The following is an 18723-nucleotide window of genomic DNA, read 5'->3' as shown; positions in this document are numbered from 1 at the left end:
CAGAAAAGACAGCAAGTATTAACAAAAGAGGCAGCATCTGATCTTGCTGCAAGAGCTTAGTACCTTGCTACCTGCAGCTTTGTGCTCTACTTGTCAGCCCAAAGCTAACAACCTTACAAAGAACTAGCAAAAGAGAGGAAAAAAAAAGAGCCCACATCAACCAGAAGCCAAAATGTAGCAACCTAACCTGAAAGCATTGCTTTCACAACAATTTCAACTGAACAACAGTCAGAATATACTGAAATGGCTAAGCTACAACTACAAATTACTTTCTGCCCACTCTGCTGGCAGAGGGCTGTGATCTCCAGAGTAGAAGTATCACAAACACTGGGAAGCAACAACATTTTAAACTGACACTACAACATTAAACAGAGCTCATCTCTTGTACCTTTCATCTCTGGGAAGATTACACAACTCTATATATTCATTTATCAGCTCTACATGAACTGCAATACTACTTTAAAACTGATTTTGTTTTAAATATGCAGTAATAATGAATGAAAGTGGAATTAACTGCCATGGAAAACATATATATATATATATGTATATATTTATATATATATACACACATATATATGTATGTATATGTGTGTGTGTGTGTGTGTGTGTGTATACATACATATATATATATATATATATATATATATATAAATATAAAAAACCTTTTTCTTTCCTGGAATGGTCAGATAGCTAACATTATTTGACTTAAAAAAAAAAGAACAGAGTATTCCATTATGTGCATTTTCTTGGCTTTTTTGTCAAAATCATTTTCTGATTGTATATAACTAAACAGAGGATAACAACACAACGACTGGAAAGAAATCTCTCTCCTGACCATTTTTGTAACTGTGTTTATTGATTCTATTGAATTCAGTGCTGTCAGATTTGTTGCACTGAAAAGAACAATGTCAGTGGCCCGGATGTCAAGTTTTGAAAGTAGAGAACCATCATTTCAAGTTGTCCAATTGTTTGCCCTTGATTAAAAAAATTAACACTTCAGATTGCTGAGTGACAACCCCATTAGTGACAGCCCATGATATCAATCACCACTCTATCTTTGCAAGTAGTAACACACATCTGAATTAGCATGAGGGCATTCAGCTGAAATCAGAATGATTTAAGACATCCGTTGCAGTAGCTTCTTGTGGTAGTTAAGACGACCTAAAAGCTGGTTCCTGCTGCAAACTGCACGCCTCACTCTATGCCCGTTCACATCGTTCTTCCACTAGCTTTTGCAAAAGTTCATATAAAACATCATGGCTAAATTCCCCAAACAGGCCTGCTAGGGGCTTAGAAATGTTCTGTGCAGGTACAATGGGAATTGACAGGAATGCAGGACTGCCCTCTTTTGGCAGTAGTTAGTTATTAGAACAGTTCAACTGAAACGAGAAATGCAAATATTCTGAGTAAAATAAAATATTAAGAGACAGCTTCCCTTTTCTTTTTTATCACTATTCTTCAATTTTATCAGTTTATTTTCATAAACTGTAAAAATAGAAAATATGGAGACATTAAAAACATTTCAAAAGCACAATGGGATCACATCTTCTCTTATGCAAATTCACTACATAATTGATGTACTCAACTACACCAATTTTTAAGTTGCAAATAACTATTTCTAAAATTAAAGAAACATCTAAATTATCTGAAATAACCACCTTTTCCACCCTTACTCAACATCATTGTTCTATACATCTTTTCCTCCATTGCACCTTACATATTTTTCTAAACCTTTTGTTCACTTCGATGTAATCAAGTCCTCTTCTAATATGAAATGGTACCTTGTCCCCTGGCTCACTTATCTCCCTCCTCTCTACAGTTCCCATTTCACCAGCTCTCTTCCCCTGATTTGCAGCCTTAACTCACTAGTTGCCACTCCAGTATCTGAAGTTCTCATTACTTTCAGGTAAAACACGGACCAGTTATAGGAGTCTGTATGACAAACGTCTGCAACTGCTCTTACCATAATACAAATGCCTACTGGAATACAACAAAGACACCTCAGTGAAGCAACAGATCTAGAAGGAACCAAGTATCTATCAACCTGACAATTCTTTGCAGAAATGCTGCTGTACCAATAAGAAGCTGTGAACTCCTGCGCATCGGTACTTCCTCATTCATATTCACAATATAATATTAAGAACAAAAAAAAGAAAGAATTCTTATAATGAACCACAGCAACTGCAATACATCCTCATCCATTTTAAGAATTAGAATAATTAAATTTAATTCATCAGAATGAACAGTACTAGAGGAGCTGTTCTGGCGTTGCAGAGTTTTAAAACACACAACAAATCCAGTATGTTACCTGCAATCCATACTTTGCATCAACCACAGATACAATGCCTGAAAGAAAACATGCAGAAAAAGAGCAGAAATGTTGATCAGAACTGTAAACAATTTGTTAACTTATTTACTCCCTGTGCAACTGCTAAAGTGAGAGCATTGTCACGTTTACAACTGCTTATAAAATTTTCAGTGCTTCCAGTGGATCTGAATATTACTCATACCTCTAGTAGAAGACAGATTACCAAAACAGGTAACAAATTCTCACAAGATAGATGCCTCTCGTTCTTCTTCAAGGCAGTAGCAATTAGGCAGGAGATATATTTTTACATGTTATTAAACCAAATTAAGGGTGCTAACTTACATACATGGTCCTTTTGACTGCCAGTGAGCAGGAATCTGCAATTCTCTCAAACACAATTAGGATGCTGTTACCTATATAACTGTTTTCTTGGCTGAATGGCTATTTCATAGCCTGACCAAAGATTTAGTAGGATTTTTTTAAACAAAGCTAGAAAGTAAATTCTTTTCTACATTTAAAATCTCTAAGATAAAGCCTCAATATTCAATACGCTCTTTAGTTGTATGTAATGGTGCTTTATATTACAGTAAGTTCACAGATTTTTAAGGAAACACATCAAATGAGCTCCTATTCATTAGGGGGAACAAGAGTACAAAAGTCAAAGAAAAGGCAAGAGGGAAGACAGGGGAGTTCAGATGCTGACAAATATGAGAAAGTTCAGAAAAGGGGAAAAGGTTTAGAAAACACTATACTGGGAAAAAAAAGTTGTTGCTTGTAAATAGTGTTTTGTAACATTTATTATAAGTTTTTTTCTCTTGTACCACAATCAAGACCTCTCTTCCATACTGAAACATGGATGAGAGCTCATGAAATCAAAACATATACAACATTTTATTGAACGTTGCAAACTGAAAATAGTAAATAAATCAAGTCATCAAGCAGATAAACAAGCACCCGAATAAGCAAGTGGATCTCCGTGGCCAAATGTGGGGATAAAAGCAGGAAGTATGATCACCTCTTCTTAACATTTTCTAAAGCCTCATTCTAAATTATTGAAATACATCATATTAAATGCAGACAGGGAATGTGAATAGGTTGGAAAACAAATGCACATGTCTTACCATCAAGATATATGTCACTTCCTAGCTCAGAATCCACCCAGAACATGGAAGCCACAGCTCCTAAGAAGTGCAGTACATTCAGTTGCAAAATGGACATTTCCTATTAATTTATCAACAGCAAGCTAGAAAAGCTGTTTGCAGTGCTACAATTCAAGCTATTTCTCTTCTGAACTCTTGAAGGAAAAAAAACAATCAAGCACTATAAATGTCAAATACTCAACCACACATCTGATCTAACAAGAGCTGCCAAAGCATTGTACTGTGTTCTTTAACAGCTATGATCAAAAAAGCTATAAAAATCTCACAATTCCAGATGCAAACAAGTTGCCTAAATTATATCATCTCAGTGATATCAACTACTTGTCATTTCTACACTTCTCACAGAACTCCTTCGGTTCTAAAGAGATTTATGTATTCCCCATCCTTCACTTGCATACTACTTTCTATATAACCACGTCTTATCCTTTTCTCTCCTTCATTGTTTGTTCATCTCATACAAATCTTTAGTGTGGGTTCATCTTGCAAACTGCTATTATATCAGCTAAGCTGATTTACACCAATCAATCAGATATAAGCCCCTAAGCAAAATGTTATAATCAGTTCCACTTATTGGTGCAGTTGCCTCTTATAGATAAGAATGTTAAATATTCACAGAACACGGGAAAATGGACCCAATTAGACCCAGCTTTTACCACAGTTTCACAAAATTAACTTTTTTCCATCAAAAAGCTCTTTTTTTTTTTTTAATAACATTATTCTTACAGAATGTAATATTGCAGTGGCTAGTTTTACAAGATGTTATGGGTACGAATGGACTTCTTCTGCCACCTCAAATATTTATCAATGAAATAAGCATACAAGTTGTTTAAATTAAAATATGTATCATATTTTAAAGCATAAGTAATCGCCTTTTTTGCCAACTCAGACCTAGGTAATTATATTCTCTCTTCTTACAGTAGTTTTTATAAGATGAACTCATAACGATACAGAGATGAACTGCCAGTAGCAGATGTTGACTGAATCAGGGATTACTTCAGTAAAACTTTACCTGTACAAGTCCGTGTAACAGACAGGCAGCATACGAGAGGGCTGAGAGAGCTGGCCAATATCTTTGCAAGGCTACTCTCCATTATCTTTGAAATGTTGCACAGATTAGGGGAGGTCTCCAGTGACTGGGAAAAGGCAAACACTGCATCCAGCTTCAGAAAAGGTCAAGGGGACAATCTAGGAAAGTAAAGGCCAGTCAGCCTCACTTTGGTCCCTGAGAATATCACAAAGTGAGTTCTCTCAGAACACACGTGAAAGAGGAAACAGTCATCAGAAACAGTCAGCACAGACTTAGCAAGGGTAAATAACACCCCGCCTTCTGCAAAAAGACGACTGGTGGGTAACAGGAGAGCAGCAGAGGTCATTTACTGCAACTGTAGGAAGGCTTTCAAAACTGCCTTCCACAATATTCTTTTACCCAACTTGGGACATTACAGTCTGAACTGTAGGGCAGCACAGGCAAAAGACTGGTTGGATAGTCAGGCTCTGAGGGTCATAGTTATTGAGTCATACCCTAAGCAACGGCTGGTAAAAAGTGCAGTACCACAGGAATCTTTCTTTGAATCTGCCTTGTTCAACACCTTTAGTAGGGATCAAGAGGATGGAATGAAGGGAACTCACATTAAACCTGCAGATGATACCAAATATATCGTCTGCAGGGGAAGGTGGGAAATCAGTTGATAAGCCTGAGTGCAGAGCTGCCATTCAGAGTGACCTGAACAGGTGGGAGGAACTGGCTGACAGGAATCTGATGAAATTCAATGAGGACAAATGCTGAGTTCCGTCTCTTGGAAGAAAGTGGCTCTAACAACAACACAAGCTGCAGACAGACTGGCTGGGGAAGCAGCTCTGCCAGGAAGGCCCTGGTGGGCAAAGCGCTGAGCGTGAGAGAGCCTGCCAAGTGCCATGGGAAGTAACGAGGACCAACGGCATACTCAGTCACGTAAACAGAAACACAGCTCCAAGAAAGACATTATCCTCCCCTACTTAGAACTCATTAGATGGTATCTAGATATTGTGTCCATTGTGGGGTCCCCCCATACAGGAAACTTGTCCATGAACTGAAGTGAGTTCATCAAAAAGCCAACAAGAAGGTTGAGGGATGGAACACAAGGTCTACAAAGACAGGCAGGGGGAACTGGACTTGCTCAAGTTGGACAAGGGACAGCTTCAGGGGGAACTAATGGCAGACCTCAGAACTAGGGGAAGATTATTGAAAAGCTGGAGTCAGGCTTTTCACAGTGGTGTGTAGTGGGAGAATGGGAGACAATGGTAGTAACCTGAAAAAAAGAGGTACAGGCTGTATGTGAGGAAAATGTTTTTTTTTCACTATGAAAAGGCAGACAGCACAACAGGTTGCCTGGACATAGGCTGTCATATCCATCCTTGGAGGCTTTTGTGATCTGACTGGAAAAAGCCCTAGTAACCCAGTCTGATCTGACAGCTGACTATGCTTTAGGCACGAGGGTTGGACTACAGAACTACTAAGGTACCCTCCAACCTGAGTCATCCTATGATTATAGTATTTTTACATGCTAGGCCTCATTAGCTGCTGCATTTCTATCCAAAGGCTGAAGCTTCCAGAGTGATGAAATATACAGTACCCTTTGTACAATCACTTACACTTCTACAGAATATAAAATGGAACATACTAAACTGACAGGCATTCAGATTAATCTTGAAGATAGAAATCTGCAAACATTTAGATAACTGGGACCAGACTCTAGCAAGGACTTGGAAATCCATGGATGACGGTATATATAGAGAGAGATACATTAATAGAGATATTTTGTTCTTTTGCACAAACACGCTTGCATTTCACTTAAGTAAGACAGTTCTGCAATGATTATTGTAGAAGTTTGACAGAAATAATGCTTTGCACTGGCATGTAGCAGACATTCCAGAAATAAAAATTGACAATGGAAATGTAAGAATCTGCTTCCTGTGTAAAAGGCATGTTCTTTTTGAGGAAAAGTTGGGAATATGATACTCGTTTCTACTAAAAAATGCACTGTAAAATGGATCCTAGCATCTGTAAGCTGTGCGCTGCATATTCATTAAAAAAAAGTCATAATTTATTTTTAAAGGAACTGACTTAATGTGCATTGCTGCCACAATATGAAGCAGAGGATGAGCTGAGAGCAGAGACGGTGTTTTATTTTTCAAAATACCATATTCTTATTTGCTGACGGGGTATCTAAAGGAATCAAGCATGTAGGAAAAACAATAATCCGATCTAATTCTAAAGCTGTCCACCTAACCTGCAAAATGCAGTCCTCCGGGAACCACTCTGCATCATCACCAAAATATCTGTCAAGTGTTTACAGTGCTTACTCACTCAAGGTATAGCAATGGTCACAAGATCTAACGGTTTTCTGATATCTATTGATTTTTTTCCCCAAAAGCTTAATAGTTTTCCAATTTGACTGAAATAGGATTTGTGTAACAAAGGCTAAATAAATGTCTTTTCTTTTAAAGAAAATTACCATGACAACTATTTAGCTTTGTGCTGGAAAGTGTCGGTCGCCTTAAATGGGAAAAAATTGAATCACCAGTAAGAATTTCCTTCACTTTCTTGGTCAACAACAGATTTTTAATTGAAACAGAAAAGACTGATTTAGATAGTTACTACTAATGTGAACCTGTGCTTACACACCTTTCTATAATAAATATTGCTAAACAAACAAACAAAAAATCGTAAGATCTACTATTAGTCTGTATATACCAGAGAAAATATATTCATGTTTTTGACAGTGTATTTTATGCCTTCTCAAAATGCAAGGCCTACGACAACCAATATAACAGTACATTAGATGCTACAAATTTATTGTGTGAAAGCAGTGACGTAAAACAAGGGAACCTATTCAGAGCTACCAGTTTTAGAGTACATTTTTCTATGCCTACTGTCTTCTCAAAAAGACTTCTTAGTAATGCTTACAAGTTACTTTTCTGAAAGAAACATATTTTAACTGGATTTCTCTTAAGTTTTAGGGTCATCTCTGTTCTAGAGAAACGGTAGGTACCTGTGCACCAATCTCCTTAACTAATTCAGCTTCATTCTATACAGCTGTATATAAAAGCATGTACCCACCACTTTACAATATGTATCATATAAAAGGAACTGACTTGGTGAGCAAGTAAGCCCTTCATAAAAGGAGGATAATTATGTTTATGAAGAACATGAGTAATGCAGACTACCTGGATCTGCCAGACCAGTTGTTTCTAATAATATATAGTCAAATTTTCCTTTCTTTTGCATCAGATTCTCAATAGCCTTCACACCATTGTCCCTGAAAGAAGAAAACAATTAAACCTGAGAACACAAAGAAGAAGCTAAAACACATATGAAAATGTATCTTCTGAAACAGAAGACAGTGGCAGTGTAATCAAAGCAAAGATCTGAATCAGGAGTCATAATCTATACTAAAAATTCAGTCATTAAGCTGCTACTCTAGTATTGGAAAAGCAGTAATTTTTCTGAAATTTTGTCTGAAAATAGTATTTGTCTACTCCTCAGTCACATAATAAACCTGTAAAGCAGGGCTCTGTGATTAAGCAACTTTTTGGTTTGGCAACTGAATTTTTTTTTTTAAAAAAAAAAAAAAAAAAAAGAAGGCTAGGGGAAGTGCCATGGGAAAATTATGTTTTTGTATTCTTCTCCTTCTTTCCCCCGCCAGCAAAACAATATATGTCATTTACTTAAATCTCAGCAGATGAAGCCAGTCTGAAGCAAAAGTTTACTGCATTTACATAGGAAACTTAATGTTTAAAGCATAGCAATAATAGCAGAATTTGTCACATCCCAGTAGAGAACAATGTAATAGGGTCTTCTATCTTCCAACAGAAAGGGCATGGGACCACCTCTTCTTTTCAGAACAAATAGACTGTCACCTTTCCTAAAAACTGACCAGCAACAATTCAGTATCCAATCAAAGCAAAAAACATGACACGGATACATTGTTACTTTTTAGCCTTCAGCTTGTAATTTCGAATATGGTGTTTCACCAGCCTCTTCATCAGAGACTCCCTCAGTCTCTGCCCTTTCTGAGGTATAAAATATCCAAGTATTAACCAAAATACAGAGTAAGAAACACAGAAGAAATATTTAGTCCAGCAGTTAGGTCACTTTAGTCCTAGTTCCAACTTCATATAATTTTAACTCTATGGATAAAAGGGAATAATATTAACATAAATAGGAGTGTTCTTTACCCTAAGATATCCAGCTGGTGTTTAGATTAATATTTAGGTCATTCTTCTGGAAGACATTAAGTCCAAATCCAGTAAGGCAGCAAAAAGAAATGAATTTAAATCTCATAAATTCCAATTCTTGTTTTACCTGACAAAATAAGCCATGATCAACACTGACATCAGTTTTAAGACTCACGCACTGGAAGCCCTCTCCTTTTGTCAATTCTCCCCAAAGGAGCTGTAGGAACTTTACATAATATTCCTTCCTTACTTTACTGAACAGCACAGGCAACCATTTCTGAGCTCCAGCCACTCTTCATAGAGTTCTCCCCCTTGACTGATTGCCAGCGATTTCTCCAATGCACTTCCTGGAAATACAAGGAGTGCTGTAATTTTAACCTACAAAAGTGAGTGAGAACATTTGAAAAAAAGGGTTATGAAAGATTCAAGCAGGTATAAATTTCTGTTCTTGGATTACATTTTATTTTCTGAGACCACATTTCTGAAACGTTTTTCAGAAATTAATATTTTTCATTTTATGAGACACTTAAAAACCAAAGTCAGGTTCATTCTACAAAAAACAGAACCCAAAGGATGAAAAGCCAGCATAACTGATCCAAACTTCCAAACTTTGCTTAAAAAAAAAAAAAAAAAAAAAAAACACACTTCATCTTCATGAAGTTCCAAGTCAAAACACAATGCAGACTGTAAATGACACAGACCACAGCAGTAACATGAAATCATAGTCCTGACAGCAAAAAATCCCGTGTAGGGAAGGAAAGAGGATAAAGCACCACAAAGACCAAACCTGCAACTCTCATTTTCTTTGTCTAAGACAATTTGCGACCTGTAAGTAAAAGGAGGAGGGAGAAAGGGGAAAAAAAATCATCTACTAGGATTTTAATTTCCATCTACTTGAAACTAATTAGGCTACATGCGGGTGCAGCACTTCATGTAGCATATGTTCATTTACTTGATTCCGAGAGACTGTTCATGTACAAGACAGAACAGATTAATGCGTAATACTATTTTTTGAACACCAACCATCACATACTTTGCCTTTCTGAAGGCTATGTAGTATAATGGCCACTTAAAACCACAGAGTTCTTAATTCCAAGAAACTTAACAAGACAAAGACATAATGCTTGGCATTTTACTTCTAAAGAAACATTTCTGTAGGTTTACATACCTTCTCCAAACTCATTTAATATAACTGCTATTCTTTTACTATGTTGCTCTGTCAATATGTAATTTAGAAGAGTTGTTTTCCCAGCACCTAGAAGACAGACCATATTTCTATTAAACTGTAAAAAACAAGAGAATGAATTTTCAAATAAAAAAAGATTTTACAGATATATGTGCTCTAGACAAATTTATTCCCTTCAGAAAATGTTTTTGTTTTTATATCCTGCATTCTGTAAAATATAAGTATTTGCAAGTAAATTCACTGAACTATTAGCACATCAAACCTAAGCTTTAGAAGACCCAGAGATCTCTATCCATCAAGTGCCAGTTCCTTACCTTGCAGGCAGCTTTTTCTATTAAAAAAAAACAAAAAACCAAAAAACTTTCCTCTTTAAAAACCATTCCAGTGACCGAATATAAAGTCAGAATCATTGTAACAAAAGGGGCATTTATGTTTCTCCTTCACGTGGCCCCTTCTGAGCAGTTCTTTTGTCACCAGTAATCACTGCGCACTAAGCAAAGCGTTCACAACTTACATACCACTACATCAGTAAACTTCATTGTATGCACAAGAACACAACTAGGGGAACTCAGTAATGCAACTGTAAACTACCTTCCCTGCTCTTAGCCTTTTTTGAAGGAGTACGATATAGTAAAAAGTTATTCAGCAGACTCTGGAATGGCGTGGACCACCTGGGAATTAATTCAATCTTTACATTTACAGACGTAAAGCTTCAAACAGTCGGATTGGTTGAAGAGTGTGAAGTCAAAACTTTCATTTATAGGACAGCAGCTGAGTCAGCTTTTAACTGAGGGAAAACCTACTGCACTGCACTCTGGCATCAGGTGGCAAAACCCGATCCGTCAAACACAGAACATAAGAGAGCAGACCCCTGAAACAGGGCTCAGCCGCCGCAGCCGGCCTGCTCCTCACCCAGGTAGCCCGTGATGATGGTGACCGGGATCTTCGCGTCGGCGCCGGCCTGGGCTCCCCCCGCGCCGCCGGGGTCTATCGGGATCAGGTCAGGGCAGTCCTCGTCCTCCATAGGAGACGGCCGCCGCGGCGCCAGGCGGACAGCAGGCCGCAGCCCCTGCCTCCCCGCGCACGATGGCCGCAGCGCCGGCTGCCGCCGGCGCACGCCGCGCCGCGCCGCGCCAACTGCGCACGCGCGCACCTACCCCTCCTCCTCCGGCTTTTCCCCAGCCGCGCATGCGCCTTTCCCGCCGCGGCGGCGCCCGGCCGACGTCCTGGTGCGCGTGCGCACCAAGGGGGGGAAGGCGGGGCGGGGTGACTGCGCATGCGCCCTGCGGGGAGGGCGGGACCGTGTGCCCTGTCCTTTGTATGCAGAGCTGGTGCTTCATGTAACTGTGGGAAAGAGTAAATCTGATCCATTCGTTGCAGGGTATAAGTCAGTTGATTTGTACAGTTTTAGGTCTCGTACATAGTAAAACACATTCTACTTTATTGTTTCAGCCAGCCAGGTGCTCATCTTGTGTGATGCATCCTGTTTTCAATTTGTCTATTTTCATGTAAGAAAAAAAATACCTGCTTTTAAAGCCTAAATCTCTGCCTATAGACTCTGGAAGTTATACTTCTACTGTTTTGCTCTTTTCTTGTGTGTAGTACTGTTTTAAAGAGATCAAGGAAAATCCTGAAGATTTTCACTGTAGGAAAGCTGTAAAGGCAAGGCAAAATTAATTGGAAAGGTGTTGGGAACTGGCAGCTTAGTATAACAGCATGAAAAAGGCTGTAAGTGGTCTGAAAAATCAGACTAGTAATGCTGAAATTTCATTTACATGTCAGAAAAAAAGGATTGAGGAACTAGTGTTCTGGGTCTTTATTCTCTTTTTTGTGTAAATAGTTCATACAGCACTGTTCATTATTTTTCTTTTGAACAAAATAACTTAAAATAGATACTGTGCTTTTTTTTTTCCCCTGGTTTCTTTACAATATAATTCTGTTTGAATGTAAACCTTAAGTATTAACTATCTTTGAGTTTCAGCACTGAACTGTTTTGCACTGAACTGTGCAATAAAGCTTACTCTATGGAATTAAATGTACAGCTTGTGTATTTTATTGCACTGGCAACTGAAATGAACATAGCAAACTTAAAACAGGGTGGCACAATTAGACTGTTTCATTTTAGGACATTTCACAGAATCATAGAATCAGTAAGGTTGGAAGGGACCTCTGAAGATCATCTAGTCCAACCTCTCCGTTCATCAGGGTCATCTAGAGCATGGTAGACAGGGTTGCATCCAGGCGGGCCTTGAAGATCTCCAGAGAAGGAGACTCCACCACCTCTCTGGGCAACCTGGTCCAGTGCTCCATCACTCTCACAGGGAAGAAATTCCCCCTCACGGTCGGGCAGAACTTCCTGTGCTTCAATTTCTGCCCATTGCCTCTTGTCCTGTCTCACGGGACAACTGAAAAGAGTTTGGCTCCATCCCCTTGACACCCTCCCTTCAGGTACCTGTACACATTGATAAGATCCCCCCTCAGTCTTCTCTTCCCCAGGCAGAGGAGGCCCAGCTCTCGCAGCCGTTCCTCATAGGGCAGGTGGTGCAGCCCTCTGATCATCTTTGTAGCCCTATGCTGGATTCTCTCCAGTAGCTCCAGGTCTCTCCTGTACTGGGGAGCCCAGAACTGGTGCAGTACTTGAGATGAGGCCTCCCCAGGGCTGAGTACGGGGGCAGGATCAACTCCCTCGACCTGCCGGCAACACTCTTCCTAATGCACCCCAGGAGACCATTGGCCTTCCTGGCCACGAGGGCACATTGCTGGCTCATGGTCAACTTGTCATCCACCAGCACTCCCAGGTCCTTCTCTGCAGAGCTGCTCTCCAGCAGGTCAGCCCCCAGCTTGTACTGGTGCCTAGGGTTATTTTTCCCTAGGCGCAGGACTCTGCACTTGCCCTTGTTGAACCTCAGGAGGTTCCTCTCCACACTGCTCTCCAGCCTGTCCAGGGCTCTCTGAATGGCAGCACAGCCCTCTGGTGTGTCAGCCACTCCTCCCAGCTTGGTAGCATCAGCAAACTTGCTGAGGAGGCACTTCGTCCCCTCATCCAGGTCATTGATGAAAAAGTTGAACAGGATGGGACCCAGTACTGAGCCCTGGGGGACGCCACTAGCCACAGGCCTCCTACTAGACTCTGCACCACTGATAACAACCCTCTGAGCTCTGCCTTTCAGCCAGTTCTCAAGCCACCTCACTGTCCACTCCTCTAATCCAGACTTCCTGAGCTTATCTAGGAGAATGTTATGGGAGACAGTGTCCAAAGCCTTGCTGAAGTCAAGGTAGACCAAGGATGACTGCTCTCCCCTCATCTACCCAGCCAGTCATTCCATCACAGAAGGCTCTCAGGTTGGTTAAGCAGGATTTCCCCTTGGTGAATCCACGCTGGCTACTCCTGATCACCTTCTTCTCCTCTATATGTCTGGAGATGACATCCAGAATGAGTTGTTCCATCCCCTTTCCAGGGACGGAGGTGAGGCCTATAGTTGCCTATAGTTGCCTGGGTCCTCCTTCTTGCCCTTCTTGAAGACTGGAGTGACGCTGGCTTTCTTCCAGTCCTCAGGCACCTCTCCAGTTCTCCAGGACCTTTCAAAGATGATGGAGAGCAGCCTGGCAACAACATCTGCCAGCTTCCTTAGTACCCGTGGGTGCATCCCATCAGGGCCCATGCATTTGTGGATGTCTAGCCTGTCCAGAAGGTCTCTAATCCTTTCCTCCTCAACCAAAGGAAAGTCTTCTCTTATCTGGACTTTCTCCGTCATGTCCAGGCTGCAGGATTCCTGAGGGCTGCCCTTAGCAGTGAAGACTGAAGCAAGGGCGACATTCAGTAATTCTGCCTTCTCTGCATCCTTTGTCACCAGGGTCCTTGCCCCATTCAGCAGCAGGCCCACATTTTCCCTAGTCCTCCTGTTGCTGCTGGTGTATTTGAAGAAGCCCTTCCTGTTGTCCTTGACATCCCTTGCCAGACTCAATTCCAAATGGGCCTTAGCCTTCCTCGCAGCACCTCTACATACTCTGACTGAATTCCTATAATTCTCCCAAGTAGCCTGTCCCCTCTTCCACATTCTGTGTACTTTCTTCTTCTGTCTGAATTTGGCCAGGAGCTCACCCATGCAGGTCTCCTGCCCCTTTTGCTGCGCTTCTTACTCATAGGGATGCACCGCTCTTGAGCTTGAAGCAAGTGATATCTGAATATTAGCCAGCTCTCCTGGACCCCCCCTTCCTTCTAGGGCCTGAACCCATGAGACTTCACCAATTAGGTCTCTGAAGAGCCCAAAGTCCGCTCTCCTGAAGTCCAGGGTTGCAATCCTGCTTGTTGCCTTAATTCTTTCCTGCCAGATCCTGAACTCCACCATCTTGTGGTCACTGCAGCCAAAGCTGCCCCCAACCTTCACATCTCTAACCAGTACCTCTCTGTTGGTAAGGACAAGGTCCAGCAGGACACCCTTCCTCTTAGGCTCCTCCACCATTTGTGACAAGAAGTTATCATCAATGCATTGCAGGAGCCTCCCGGAATGCTTGTGCCTTGCTGTGTAGTCCCTCCAGCAGATGTCAGGGTGGCTGAAGTCCCCCATGAGAACCAGGGCCTGTGATCAGGAGGCTACCTCCAGCTGTCTGTAGAAGGCCTCATCAACTTTCTCTTCCTGGTAAAGAGGAACATGTATGTTTTGTAGACAAAACATAGAACCTCAGAAAGCAATGATGTATTGACAGCTACTGGGAAGTCATGTTTAATTATAACTTTAACTGGATTTTGAATGTAATTGAAATAGGCTAGTCTCTCCCCAGATTCAGTAGTGCTGCTGACCTCAATGGTAAGCAGAGGCTTAACTTTGGTGTGACTTGCAGAGTCTGTTTATATACATTTAATTTGTTCTTCCATGTCGTGTATTTAATATGACTTTTTTCTTACATGTATGTAGAAGGACAGCCTCTCATGACAACTATTATGTAGGTATTTTTTGAAGGTTTCTACTACACTCAATGTGGACACACTGGAAACAAACAAAAATAGCAGGATTTAAAACTTTTGAAAAAAAAACATTTTTCCTCAAGCCAACGTTTATTTGGGGAAATTAAGTCTAATCCTAACCAACCTTAATAGTAAGCAGAAGATAGAATGTTGGCCCAGATCTTCCAAAAATACTTTGGTAGGTTTCTGACATGAGACATGCAGATACTCTGCCTCATCAGTACACACATTTGCAAAACTTTAATCTGATCAAGTCAAGACATTCTGGTGCTGTTAAACTCTGTAGCTGCTGCTTTCCAATGCAATTCTGTACTAACACATGATCCTGCTCACTGGAGCTCCATAAAGAGTTTGGATTTTATACTAAAAGTTCCTTGAATAAGGAAACTTTTTTTTTTTTTTTTTTTTGAAGTTCATTGATCATTCACATGCTGTGCAACAGAAGGAAGATCTTTTAAAAACACTGTTACTACTTCTGTCAGTGCACTTACTTTTAAAAATTGCTGCTTTATATGACTTAGTTGGTTAATGTGCTGTTTACAAAGATTTAATATATTTTAATGAACCTGGAGACATTTGAAGAAAGGTACAGTTTATATTCAGGATTTAAATATCAACTTAAAAGTGGCTTACTTGTAGGTAAGGGAATGTTTGTAAAGGAAAATTTTACATTTCAGTGTTTCCTCCACTTGAGTTTTGTTTACTGTGAAGGTGAATGAAGAAAAGTTTCTCTTTGCTTCTATGTTGAGAGGAGTCAAACCCCAGTCTGACGGCTCTTTCAAAATAGTACACAGCAGTAGCACTTGTGCCTGGAAACATGTAGCTGATCTGCTCTGGCCTTAGCACCAGTCAGCTGATTAACAGTCCTTGCTGCTTTTTGTAGCTGGACCCACAGCTCCTCACCCTGTCAAGCTACACGCGCACACACACACACACACACACACACACACACAAAAAAAAAAAAAAAAAAAAAAAAAAAAAAAAAAAAAAAAAGCAGTAGGGGAACCACCACCTTCAGCTTGGGATGCATGAGTAATACCAAAACATAGTGAGAGACACAGCTTGAAGCCTGAGTGGAATTACAGGAAAGCACAGTTGTATGATTTTGATTCTAGGGCTGAAATATATAATGTGGTTGTGTTGACAGTTTGAGATGCATGTGTGTGTGTGATGGTAGGATGGGGGAGAGGGAATGAGGAGTGGAAGTATGCTTTCTACTGTATTGTATGTAAGACCCATCAACAGCTGCTGCCATCCAAGCAAGCCAGGTTTGGTAATTTATGATCACCTATGAGCTGGATGGTTTTCTTTACCTATTTTTGATTTTGTGCTGTCTTTAATGGCTGCTGGTTTAATGACATTTTTTAATCTCGTGACTGGAAAGATCCTATTTCTTTTTTTTAAGGCCGTTAGACTTCACAGTCTTCAGTAAAGCAGGTGTGCACGTTGCAGGAATTCAGACAACAGTACTGTTCAACTCTAAGTTGGAGTTCTTGCCTATTGACAAGATTTTACTGGACATAAATATCTGTCTGCTAGCATCTCACCTTGCAATATTCTAATGAGCTAAAAATGCCTAATTTTCCTGATAAACTTCCTCTATTCAGAAAGGGCAGTAATGCACTAAAATAATAGATGAAAAAGAATATACAATGACTTTTTTTTTGTTGTTCCTCATATGCTAAAGTAGGCTATTGGTGATTGAGTTCATCCAAAAAGATAAAAACTTGCAATTTTTTAAGTGTTATTTGGTTTGTAGTTGCTGAATGTATTAGCGGTCTTGGAAACGTTTTTGTGTGTCCTCTCAGACATTTTTTTCCTCCATATGAGAGAATATTTTTATGTTACGCTTTTATCAAGATGGTTGCAAGACCATCATTCACATCATTCATAAATGGGTATGTTGCAAGGTTGGGATATTATCTACATTTATTACCACTTTAATTTGTATGGACAAAATTAGGCAATCAATGAAGGTCCTGCTTTAGGGCAAATGAGGTTTTCAAGATGATGCCTGAACTCTTTTTTGTAGCCTCAACAAAAAGAATGAGGTGATGGTTTCTGCTTGTGTAGTTAATAGTTCTGGAGATACAGCTAGAAAAAGGAGTATCTTCCTTTCTTCAAACCCTTGCTCCCAACCAAACTATCTATATATTTCAATAAAGTAAGCATAGGAAAGGCAAATTCATTTTGTTAGACCTGGAGTGAACAGAAGGACATGTCTGGAAATGATCTAACATGAAAACTGCCCTCTTACTATATAATCAGACAAGGTAGAGAATGGATAAGAGAGATACCAACTGTCTTCTCACTTCTTACTTCTCTCCTTCTTCTTAGCTGTAAGCTGCTGGAAATAGAGGCTTTGTTAGAAAATGCATAGTACTTCACTGACACTTTTGAAAACAGTGAAAGGAACTGTTACAGTTTTCAAAACTACTGTTTTGAGAAACAGAAAAGACATGGTTTTCTACTGTGGGTACATAGCTCTTGTAATAGCAGTTTATCTGATGCAGGTTTAAGCTACACAAAAGCAATTCCATATGATAGTAAGGACCCTATACTAGTGGGCAACTGGATAACAGAATTTTTCCTGCACAGTCTCTTCTTTTATGCTTCAGACAGAATGGTCTTGTGAGCTGAGAGAACCCACCTCAGTGTATGCGTAGTACATTCCATCCTGCCATAGCTTGTGTTTGTAGTGTTTATTCCATGGCTTTCCATCGTAAGGAGAACGTGGTTTTTACTAATCTGCAAGTTAAAATAAAATGGGAGAGAAGCTTTCTCATGCAGCAATTTCATATGAGATCAAAGAAAGTAACATTAGAAAGCCCAAGATGTTAAAATAAAGTTTTCAGCTAATGTTGGTTACCTAATTCTCAGAAATGTTGAGACCCTTGATTCCATCCAACTACAGTATGCAAGAAATTCATATCAGATGCTCTGGGGAAAAAAACCAAATATTGGATGTCTCACATCTCAAAATCTCTCAAAAATGGAGATGTTAGAGTCCATTTAAATTACCTGGGTTAATCTGGAAAAAAAAGTTACCCTTTCCCCCTTTTTTTTTTTTTTTTTTTTAACATTGCAGCAGGCATTGCAACTGCCTGTGAGAAGATATTTTGAGTTCCTTGTGTAGAAGCCCAAGATCTCATTCTGCTATGGATCCTGGTGTTTCTTCCCAAATATATCTAGATTTGTTTCCATTTTCAATTTTTTTCTTTACTTCTGTTTTTTTCTTAAGTTTTTCAACTTCTTATATGTCCCACAGTCTCCTAAGGGCGTGTAGCAAGTGCTCTTAGAAGACCGTATGGATTAACTGTTAACCTTCATATTTGGAACCACTCATAATTTACAGTGCTCTAAAGAACAGTGAATCCTGTAGAGTGAAAGGTGATAATCGTTAGTAGTCCAATTTTAGGCCTTCACTGTTTGGTAAGCTTTTATTCCTTACTTCAGATCACATTGTTTTCCTCTAACTGTCCTCACTGGGAATGGAGAGAGATGTTGTTGCTGCCTTTCAATAAGTGAATGCTAATGTTGCTCTTGCCAAGGCATGAATTTAATAAAAACAGGACAGCCTAAAACTAAGCTGCCTCTGCTACCCCATAATTCATCTGTTGAAACCATATTTAGCTTCAGTTTCTCCTTTCAAATAAAGGCTAAGTTCTGCTTATGTGCACAGTGAAATCAGCACCTAAGGAAAGAAGACGACCAGTCAGGAAACCCACAAGACACTTCCTAAAAATGGTCATTTTAAAATGTTGATCTGTAAGTGAAGGTGAAGAGCACAATATTGAGGCCTATTTAAAAGTGTCAGGCTTGGCTGGTAACTGGTGTTGGTGTGTGTATTTTTTTCTTTACATAACTGAGTATTTTAACTCCTTGG

General features: G+C 39.8%; 1 protein-coding gene across 5 annotated transcripts in view; it reads right to left on the bottom strand.

The window, feature by feature from the left end:
• LOC134153274 (zinc-regulated GTPase metalloprotein activator 1B-like) overlaps positions 1–10986 on the bottom strand; it is a 31115-nt gene extending 20129 nt beyond the window's left edge. For 2 of the 5 annotated variants that reach the window (XM_062599305.1, XM_062599309.1), the window contains exons 1-6: positions 10784–10986; positions 9854–9940; positions 8936–9032; positions 7675–7766; positions 3430–3489; positions 2309–2346 (exon numbers count right to left, since the gene is read on the bottom strand). In XM_062599305.1, the coding sequence (XP_062455289.1) occupies positions 2309–2346; positions 3430–3489; positions 7675–7766; positions 8936–9032; positions 9854–9940; positions 10784–10895 (486 nt within the window). In that variant the 5' untranslated portion in view covers positions 10896–10986. Of the gene's footprint in view, positions 1–2308; positions 2347–3429; positions 3490–4477; positions 4629–7674; positions 7767–8935; positions 9064–9853; positions 9941–10783 lie in introns of those variants that run through there. The other 3 variants (XM_062599306.1, XM_062599307.1, XM_062599310.1) reach the window with 3 other exon arrangements.
• Between the last annotated feature and the right edge of the window lie 7737 nt (positions 10987–18723).

This window comes from Rhea pennata, chromosome Z (assembly GCF_028389875.1).
Source record: "Rhea pennata isolate bPtePen1 chromosome Z, bPtePen1.pri, whole genome shotgun sequence".
NCBI lineage: Eukaryota > Metazoa > Chordata > Aves > Rheiformes > Rheidae > Rhea > Rhea pennata.
This window is presented reverse-complemented; position numbering and strand designations above follow the sequence as displayed.